The sequence below is a fragment of the Macadamia integrifolia genome, chromosome 1, assembly GCF_013358625.1.
Source record: "Macadamia integrifolia cultivar HAES 741 chromosome 1, SCU_Mint_v3, whole genome shotgun sequence".
Taxonomy (NCBI): Eukaryota; Viridiplantae; Streptophyta; class Magnoliopsida; order Proteales; family Proteaceae; genus Macadamia; species Macadamia integrifolia.
Genome location: NC_056557.1, coordinates 6,687,308 through 6,698,376, shown reverse-complemented (window position 1 = coordinate 6,698,376; position 11,069 = coordinate 6,687,308). Strand labels below are relative to the sequence as shown.

At 38.5% G+C, this 11,069-nt stretch overlaps 1 protein-coding gene across 1 annotated transcript; it reads left to right on the top strand.

Annotated features, from left to right (window-relative positions):
- Window positions 1–2,475: 2,475 nt before the first annotated feature.
- Window positions 2,476–10,618, top strand: LOC122084484 (exonuclease mut-7 homolog; the record flags this gene model as incomplete). The annotated part of the gene is given in 7 exon segments (XM_042652761.1): window positions 2,476–2,563; window positions 5,579–5,763; window positions 7,522–7,654; window positions 8,276–8,412; window positions 8,760–8,834; window positions 9,999–10,118; window positions 10,375–10,618. Coding segments are annotated over 7 exon segments (822 nt in total). The 3' UTR covers window positions 10,471–10,618.
- Between the last annotated feature and the right edge of the window lie 451 nt (window positions 10,619–11,069).

Sequence of the window (11,069 nt, the reverse complement as noted above, 5' to 3'; positions counted from 1 at the left end):
GGGGCAGACACAAGGCGCCTAATAGATTTTTTTTTCCTTTTTCTTTTTTATTTTTTAAATTAAACTGTCTCAAATTCCTTTCTAAACCTTTAAAATGGATTTAATATAATATATCTGAAAGGATAAAAATTATGTTGTTAAGGTAATCTTTGGCTTCCATTGGTCCCATCCTTGAGAATCTACTCAATAAGTTCATCGCCATTCACCTCATCAGTACCCTCTAGGCTATCCCCTTTGAGGATGAAATTATAGTTGCTATCCATTCTCACAAGGCTAACGAAGCCCTTGGGCCTGATAGCTTCAACATGGGTTCTTTCTCCTTCTTTGGGATATAATTAAAGATGATTTCATCAAGGCCATCAAGAGTTTCTTTATTAACCCAAGCCAAATTAAGGGGATCAATCACACTTTCCTCTGCTTCATTCCCAAATAGGAAGGTGCTTCTATTATGACGGACTTCATACCCATCTTCCTATGCAATCTTTTTTTTTTCTTTTGGATGGGGGGGGGTGGGGAAGGGGGGAAGCTTACAAAGGGAAACAAGCCCAACCTAAGGGGAGGGGAGAACAAAACCATGGAAAGAAACCAAAACCATCAGGGGGGAGGTAACAAGATGGAAGAAGGGAGACCTTAGGATACAACAATAAACATGTTCCTTGGGGAATCTCTAACTGAGCGATGGGGGAGAAAAGCAAGTTTGGCGTTGACGTTGAAATAGATGGTATTCCAAACCTTATTGTAGGATCGAGAATTAGAAGTCCATCTATGAAGATTCTGCTCCATCCAAATGTGGATGATGGTGGCGCAAAAGACAAGCTGGAGGCAGTGTCGCAAATGGAGGAACCAACAAAAGTCATATCGACCTAGATCCATTCTCTACCAAGATTTAGAACTCTTCTATTCGAAGGCCAGCAGTGGTTAAGAACCTTCTTCCAGATGACTGAAGAGAAAGGGTGGAGAAGAAGAGGTGTTCAACATCTTCAGTACTATTCCAACAAAGACAACATGAGGGAACTTGAATATGCCGGTAGATAAGAAAGGACTGCGTAGGGAGGCAGTTAGTGAAGGCATGCTGGGCTGTGAAACTATGGCGAGGGATGTGGCCTTTGAACCAAAGAATATAACGCCAAGGGGCAAGGAGACCTTTGGATCTGACAATCCCAGGCAAAGGAGGAAGGAAGCCAGAAGATTTTGTCTTCTCTTCTGCAATGGCCAGGAGGGAAAGGAGGAAGGAAGCCAGAATATTTTTGCTGCAATGGCCAGGGGGGAAAGGAGGAAGGTCAAACCAAATATCAACTAAGGAGTGGGGGAGTTCCCATTAGCAATGATTGAAGTGACTAAGGCATTAGTGCCCAAGCCAATGGAATAAACAACTCTAGAGCTGACAAGAGAAAGAAGAACACCCGAAGGGTGCCAAGGGTCAAGCCAGTGGGAGGTAGAGGTGCCATTGCCAATGGAAGAGGAAATGGCCTCATTGGAAGTATGTTTTATGCTGAGAATCTTATGCCAGATCCAAGAGGCATTAGTGGAGAGGTAGGACTCGTCTAAAGAGAGCCATTCTTTAGAAGGGAGGAATAGACCCCAGAGACGCAAATACCTTTTTGATTAGAGGTGATCTTCCATATGAGCTTGAGGATACCAGCAGTATTAAACTATTTGATTTGTCTCGAACCCAGGCCTCCTTCAGATTTGGAGAGACAAAAGGAGGCCCAACTGATAGAGTGAAGGCATTTTGATGAATCAATTCCTTTCCAGAGGAAGGAACAGAGTAACCTTTTGATAGATTTTATGCATGCCTTTCCTCACTACTCCTATTGTCATTTTAGAACTGCTTGTGGCTCTTTAGACCCTTCAATCTGAATTAGATCATTCCTCCTTATTGGTGCATCCCTAGGCCTCGGTTGAACATGGCCATACCACCTCAAACGGATTATTTGGAGCTTATCATGGATCGGGGCAACTCCCAAATCAGCTCTGATGTGGCCATTCCTTATTTTATCCTTGTTTTTCCGCACATCAATCTCAGCATCATCATCTCTGCTACACAAAGCTTATCTATCTAATATATATATATATATATATATATATATTACTAACAACGGGTATCTAGGCCTTCGGCCTGACCAGTCCCACGGGCTCATACTGACCCCACAACGACATGGATCAGGTCATACCGGGTTGAATGAGAACCATTCAAATTTCACCGAAAGGAGTGAAGAGCACTAAACACCCCTATTTGAGTGGCCCTAAGGAGGTAAGAGGAGTCAAACTCAGAATCACATCACAAAGCTTATCTATATGACACCAAGTGTATTATCAGAAATGGCATTGTTGTGAAAAAAAAATATATTTTAGTTTTGCTTGGAAATATAGGATTTGCAAAACTTTGATTGATTGGACATTGTAGGTATAGGTGTGAGTTGAACCAAAAATATAAATAAAATAAAACTGATGTTTTTTCTGTATTTGATAAAGGTTTATTTGGCTATGGAAGCGGGCTACTCTGAGAAGGTTGATGAATTATGTCGGCGGTACTCCCTTGAAGGGTTCATGAAAACTATAGGTATGCTGAGTGCTCCCTCTCCCCTGTGGGTGCTAATTTATGTTTATGATTCATCTGAGTCTAAGCTTTGTGATACTTAAAATTCTTTCATCAGATGGTGTTGGTTCAAAGTCTGTTGTCATTGCTTCTAATGTTTCCAAACCGTGCTAGAAATGGGCTTAAGGAAGCGTTAGTAGAGTTTGTTGATGCTTTTACACTGGTAGAGTTTCTGAAGATTGCAATATAAAGGCCAAAATATATTAGGTAGGAATGAAGCATGGATGATATTTTTATTGCTACTAATACGAAGTTCACCAGTGTTTGTAACACTAGACAGATGCTGAACCACGTGCACTAGTGCTCAAACAATTCAATGGTCCATTTGCCTGGCCCAAAAAGTAATGTCATGCTAACATCATAATCAAATTTTAAATATTAGCAATATGGGATATACTGTAAAAAGAAGGAATTAATTTGGGGGTGGGGTGAAGATTGGGTAGGAAAGATTTTTGAATTTCGCTATATCCTCTCCCTTTCATTTTCTCTTGTTTTAATGGAATATGTCTATCACATAGCACCCTAGAAGTTATTTGCCTCTAATTTTAGTTTAGACTCACTGTGATAGTTAAAATCCAGAGTGTTCTTCCAGTAGTACTAATGACAACTTTATCATGAATGTTCTTAATTAACTAATTGGCAAAATATCTGCTTGAAGCCCTTCTTCCGTTGCTCATTATATGGTCTTTCTAGGTATCTATTCAAATTATTTTCAAATACAAGTCTATGTGCATCTTTCTTCTGCTCTCTAATTTCTTTTTTGAGTGCCTAGGTAAATAGTTTCAACATCAATCTTCCTGGCAGAATCCTTACTAATTTTTAAATACTTTTGTGTCATGCCTTAATCTTTCACTTTCTTCTGAAGTTCTGTAATATGGATTATAAATTTGAACTTCCTTTTATTGGTAGAACTTTGAGTCTTTCCACAGGTATTTCTGTAGAATAAAGATCTTTGGTGTTAACTTAAAAGCTAACTGAAGCTTGCGGGATCTTGATTTGATGAACAGGCAACCATTGTTGTCCTGATGGAGGGAAATCAGTCAGTCACTAAACTAGATGTTATGATGCAAAAGGATTAGGTTTTGACCGCTTGGTTCTAGAGTGAATTGTGATGGTTGAATAGGATCTTGGTAACTTATGGTGGGTACTGACAGATTTTGGAGGTGGGTCTATAATTTAATCTATGGTGGATTATTAGGGGAGGATTGACTTCTGTAAGAGGTTTCCAGGTGGAATCTTGAAGTCATCTAGTGTATTCAAGAGTGTTTTTGAATGGCCAACGATTGAATACTGTGAAGTGTATGGTTTGTTCCCCTCTCCCATCCCATCCCATGCTTTTCTTTTCTTCTAACTGGTACTGATACAAAGACTAGGAGTTACATTTTTATCTCTGAATTTCTTTCTTGAAAGAGTCATGATGAAGGATTTGGTGTTAGAAGTACTGCTAGGCATTAAGAGCTTCAAATTAAGTGATGCAATTGACCGTCCCAAGAAAAGGGAAAAAAAGTGGCATAGGATAAGGATTGGGTGTTGGAATTAGCTGCATTGACAGATCAGGATTGATGTTAATGGCTTCCAAATGGTTGAGATTCAAGTAGACTGCAGAAACAACTGAAAATAAAAGAGTGGGAAAATGGATTAACAAACCCTTGGAAATCTAAAACAGAGTTTGATTCTCTCTTGGACTAAAAACTGAAACAAAATTTGGACTCAACTCTACTTGCTATTTTAACTCTAAGATAGAGACAAATTAAAAATTTAAATTACATAAATTTTGAATTATCCCTACACCTAACTGCATAAGACCAAAATCCAATACTTCTCTAACCTACTAAAAATAGATATCATCAGCTGAAAAAGCAACAAACAGAATAACACAAATGGGACAATAGACCGATGGAGTGATCCTCCTCAATCCTACTTGGGGCTTGTGCTTCTCTTTGCATTCTCTTGCTTCTCTAATCTGACGAAGCTCTGGCTTCTCAATATGAAATCTCTAGCCCCAAGGGTTGAGACTATAGTGTAATTGAATGAGAAAGAGAAGCTTTAGCTGTTTCTGGTTATTTTGTCCCGAAATATGATGCAACTGGGATGATTTAGGTCTTCATTTTACGTTTGCTGGGTAGGGAAAAAAGATCTTCATCTTACTTCTACCCCCACCCCCCCAAAAAAAAAAAAAAAAAAAAATACAAAAGGATCCTCATTTTAGGGTCTAGATGAAGAGTCTACAAGGCCTAAATTTTCCTGGAGCCACCTGGTTCTGTAAGAGTATGATCAGTCTGAATTTGGGTTAGATGTTTTTGACAATGATCAACTGTCTGAGAACAAAGGATGACGGGTTTATACTAGCTGTAACCTCCCAGTCATTGGTCCAACCATCTGGCTTAGGTTAAACTAAACACAACCTGACCAAATTGGTGTAGAATATGATGTATTTTTTTGTTATATTACTGGGAATTGTGTTAAAGGGTGCAGTTTTGATCCTCAGCCCTCTGAGTTTTCCTTCTACTCATCAAAATAAACTATAGGAATTGGAAAGGTAACATGATCCTGATGTACTTAAAGCAACCAAATCAACCTGATTGTTCAGCATTTGGCCTCAACTTGAGCAATTCATGTAGACTTTACAATTTGGATCAGCTTACAGTTTGGCAGTTCAGCCAGTCAGTCTGGTGTTTGGGCTCATCTCCCAGCCTCCCTTAGTCACTCCTCTCTTCAAACAATGCCAATACAACTATTCCAATTTTTTACTGCTCGTTATGGTCATGTTGATGAATACCATCTTGATATCATTTGCAGTCCACTTATTCTTTTCATTTTATTATTGGGTTAAACTTGAGCATTAGATGCATTAGCAAGAATATCCCATGTCATATCATTTTATTTCCTCTAATCTGGTACAAGATGAAACTGTATTTTCTGTTTCATGGGTGGTACAGATGCATACATTATTTTTGATAGCTTTCCAATGTTGTACAGATCCTGAAACAATTCCTTCAGAAACTCATTACTTGCATCTTAATGAATTGGTTTTGGAAGATATTATATGGGTTGATGAAGTTGAGGGTCTTCTTAGTGCTACATCCCACATTGAGGGATGCAAAGTTGTTGGGATAGATTGTGAATGGAAGCCTAACTATGAAAAGGGAAGCCAGCCCAGCAAGGTATTCTTGCATTGATCTTTGCTTATTTTATTTCATTTGTTTATTTATTTATTGATTTAATTTTGTTAGATTGGGTTTTTTTATTGACCCCGTTCATTTCAGAAAATAAGATAACGTTGGATCCCTCCCCCTCCTTGTTTAAAAAGTTTAATATGAGCAACATTCTGGCAATTCATGAAAAATTGGAAAATGTGTTGAATCAAAATCTACTCATAACAAGTCTACTAACATGAACTCTACCAATGACAGAACTAGCATTGCGCCATAATTTCTTGACATCTACTGGCATACACTCTTACCAAATATATATTTCCACTTATATGATGCCTCCAGATTGATAGGATTTACATATAGAACATGTACGACAGTACGAGTGAACCTGACACCATTTGGCAAACCTTCATGTGTCACCATCTTTGGTGTCTCAATTTCATGGTGGGAAAAAGCATCTCAAGGAAATGCTGGTAAATACATTGACACCCACTATTGTATTTGCTGAGAAACCTTCAGATTCTTTTTCATACCCAGTGATTTAGGGTGACACAGGTGATCTGGTTTCTTTGTGCATTCACATGCATGCTAACTCTGCCATTATATGTTGCCGATATCTTTTAATTTGCACTTTTGGAAGGAAATGTAGGTCTTATTGGACTAGAGATGTATCCTTCACTGAGATTGAGCGTTAAAAATCATGCTCCCTTCCTCTTTCCTCCCATTTCATGCCATCTCTCTCTCTCTCTCTCTCTCTCTCTCTCTCTCTTTTTAATCTTGTTGTCTATATCATCACTCTACATATTCTTCAAGATATCTGGCTTCCCATTTGGAAAGATATTTCCCTTTTTTAGATGAGGAAAAATGATCTACATGAATAAGCACTCTAAATTGCATGTTCTGACAGTGATATATGCTAAAAGCCAAGCTGCACCAATTGTCTGGTTTTTATGCATGTGACTGGCTGATGGGACTCATTTATCAGGTCTCGTTGAACCGAAATGGATACCATTTCATAGTCCAAATCGTTCAGTTTATCAAATCCTTATCCAAATCATTCAGTTTGTCAAATCCTTAGGCACTTCGAAAAGTTGATGTAATACACCAGGCCCATTCTCATTTCCTGAAATTTAGTGCCCCTTTTCACTTTCAGCTTTTGCCTTCTATCCTTTTATTTTTTATTTTTTATTTTTTTCTAGTCCAGTTTTTTAAACTTTCATTTTGTTCAAATTAACAAATTATTCTAATTTTCGTGATATCTTTATTAGCATGATCCAACAACTATTACCTTATCCCAACTAAATGGGGTCAGCTACAGAATAGTCATACAGTGAAAGGACTATTCTGTTAATACTTTTTAGCCACTTCTCCCTTATTGAATTCTCATGCTTGCCATATCTCACACATGCTTGGACGTGGCCATGTCTCTTTGGCACAAAAGTTGCTTAACTAACATCCTCTTTGATACCATGCTTAATGTGTCCCGCTTTTATACTTCCTTTTTATTCTTTATTTCTTTTGAACTAACTTTTGAGCAGGAACCTGGCATGTCTTTTCCTGGGCGTACTCAGCTGTCGTTGAGTTCGACAATTGAGAAGTGTAATTTTTCCTATCTGGTTTTTTTTTTTTTAGAGGGGGTGTGTGGAAGAGGTTGTCTGCGGCTACGTCTCTAGATTTCTTAGGCTTATCATGTCAACCAATGTTTGCTTATTGCTATCCCTTTCTCCTTTCCACTTTCTGTTCTAAGTTTAGCTTTTTGTGTCACAGGTCTCTATCATGCAAATTGCTTCTGAAAAGTCAGTATTCATTATTGACTTGATAAGGTTATTTGAAGATGAGCCCAACGCCTTAGGCAGCTGCCTAAAACGCATTTTACATTCCCCAAGCATTCTGAAGCTAGGTATCAAAATGAATCAATCCTTGATTATACATTTATATTCATCTTCAAGAGGAAATAGTGGGCATTGGTGCAACAGTAAGGTTGCTCCATTCTGACCAAGTGGGTTACAGTTGAGTCAGGAAACAGCCTCTCCGCGAAGTGGGGGTAAGGCTGCTTACATTATGACCCTCCCCAAACCGCGCAGTGGCAGGAGCCTCGTGCACTGGGCACACCCTTTTAGGAAATGTTGGGCATTCTTGAGGGATGTCTTTTTTTTCTTTTGTCCCTATCAAATGCCATATGTGTGCAAAAATAATGGGGTGTTAAGGCAGCCGTTCAATGGACAGCTACTGAGAGACTCCTAGATGGAGATCCTGCTTCATTGGATGGTGGTATCATCATAACCTTTTAATCATGTGCCTTTTTCTTAATAATCATACATGCATAATCTAAGACTATTTGATGGGAAATGGGGGTGATTAGGCTATCAGAGGTGGATCAAGGCAGTGCAGATTGACTACAACATCAACAGTCCTGGATAGGGAGGACTGGAATTCCTATTTTTCTCAGGAATATATATTGGTCTCCCATATATAAATTGATGAGTTATAGATAATGGTTTCTTTGTTGTGCAACTTGTAGGCTATAATTTGCAATGTGATCTAAAGCAGCTGGCTCATTCCTATGGAGAGCTGGAGTGTTTCAAGCACTTTGAAATGTTGCTGGACATTCAAAATGTGTTTAAGGAAGCTCGAGGTGGTCTCTCTGGACTTGCCAAGGTAATCTGAAAGATGACTGTAATAATAGCATAACCAAACACACCACTCGCATAAACCCTATTTTTTTACTTATTGTGGTGTTCTCTTGTCATTTCCTTTCTTACATCTCTACTCAATCGTCATCAGTTGAATTCAGCTCATTCAACTTAAGCCTTACCCTAACTATTTCGGGCTGGCTACTTGAACTCTATGTTGCTATTCCACCCTTTGTGAAGCCATAGAAACTCACGGCAATATTATTCATATGTATAGCTCTTGACAGCAATTTGAATTTATGTATGCCAAGTTTTGAATTTCCCTTTAACACTTATATATCAATTTTATATTCGTGGTTATTATTGAAATAGAAAATATTGGGAGCTGGCTTGAACAAGACAAGGCGTAACAGCAACTGGGAGCAACGACCTCTGAGTCCAAACCAAGTATGTACATTCTTCCTCCTGAGATTTTTCAAAACTTTGGCACTTACATGTTGGATAATTAATTGTGGGAGTTATGATAGACTAATTATCTTGAGGTTCAAGATCCATCAAAATCCAAGCATACAGAGCGCATATGCATATGTATCCATATACATGCCACTCCCCCCAATACACATACAAGGCACAATAAGTTGTGTGTGTGTGTGTTTTTTTTTTTTGGTGTTATCGTGTTTGTATACATGCTGATTTGTTCTTAAAATGTATTTAAATTTAATGGGAAAGAAGTGCACCTTAATGTGATTACATAATGAACACAGCCCACCATGTATAGCACTCATGGAGTGCACAAACGCATTGCAGGCCATTATTTTGTATGCAGCCTAGAGTTCCCTGGTTCTGAAGATCTTCCAACTTGGTGACTGCGATCCCCTGATCTATATAGAATGGCTTTCAATTGTAGAGAAATTATTCTAAAAGGTTCAATTCTTTTTAGGGTGTAGGGTTTGAGGTATTATTTATATTGTTGATTAATCTAATTGGGTTGAGTTTCAAGGGATATCCTTGGAGATCATGTCCAAATGGTGGGTCACTAGGCCCTTTTGGCCTTAACTTCCACATAATGTTGGTAGGATGCCCTTTTGTGATCTAAAACATTAAAATTCCTCAAAACAAAATTTATTGGCTGAAAACCTGTGATAATTGTTAGAATTTTATCATTGTAAATTGAGTTAGCTACTATTTCTTTTAGTTTTGCCCATCAAGTTATGACAGACTCTACCCATCCGAAGTGGAAAAATATCAGTGCAAACTTAACAACCTCGTAATAGAGATATTTTCAATATACTGGTATATAAGTGAATACAACTTATAAATCGTGACTACCAAGTCAAAGAAACTATTCCATGACTTCCTCTCAATTACTGGCATGTATCAATTTGCTTTGAGATTCTAGATATAAATCTGATCACCTTTTACCATTAGATGTATAGCAAATCAATTACGATACTACTAAGAAGACAATAAAAACCTTATCAACTGATACTGCAAAAGCAAGTATAACCATTGCGGATAAAAATTGGCAATTATGGAGCGTGGGAATTCGATGCTAGTTTTTGTCTCTTTCATTTCAAATGGTTTCATAACTGAACTGAACTTGTTGTGCAGTTGGAGTATGCAGCTCTTGATGCTGCTGTACTTATTCATATATTCCGACATGTCCGTAGCCAGTCTCAGCCGGCAAGTGTCAAAGGGGGGCAATCAAATGTTGAATGGAAATCGTACATTGTAAGTAGAGAGAAAAAGGCTGCAAGTTTCTTCAATTCACAAAGGGTATCCTCTGGTGGATTGAGCTCCTTCAAACTAATTACAGTTTAGTAGGGGAAAAGTGAGCAAAACCCAAATAATTGTTATTTGATGGTAGCTCTCCTGTTTCTCTTTACTACTGGAAAGTTAAAGAACTATGGTGTGTGTGGGGCTCAATCATATTTGGTAATATTCATTCTAGAATCCAATGTTTAACTGTCTTCTTTTTGGTGTGCAGATTTCTAGCATGGATGACACAAAAAAGCCGAAGAACATGGTTAAAAGAAAAAAGAAATGGAAAAAGTGTACTGTTGTGTCATCACAATCAAATTAATGTTAGTTACATGTTTCTCTCGCATTGCTTGTTAGTTACATGTTTCTCTCGCATTGCTTGCAGCTATAGTTTTGTAAATATTCTGTCAAAACAACAATATACCTCTTACTGCTCTATAAATTAGCATTCAGCTGAATGTCTGCCAAAACTCAGTAGTTTGTATTTACTTGTAAAACTGGAAACCATCTCGTGAGGATGGAACACCCCCCCCCCCCCCCGCCCCCGGTAAAGAGCGTAGTTGTAGATTTACTCGAAACTCTGCAAAAATACAATTTCGTTTGCACCCTTATGAATCTCAGCACAGCTCAACGGCCCATGTGCTGGGGACTGTCTCCCAATCTATTCCTAAATTGACTGACACCACCCATTTTTGTTGCTGTGGAGGATTGCTCAAGTAAAGGGTTAGGAGATCAGGGACAGGTAGTTTTGCCACCGCTTGGCGTCAACAACCTTTATGGCACTGTCCAGACAATCCTTCACTGCTGAAGTCTTTGGACACTGATGAGACGAAGGGATTTGCATTATTGTCTGCCTTCAGCCCTGCTAGTCAGCTACTCGCAGGTAATGAGGAGTTGCTAGGATCTCTCTGTGTAGCCGCA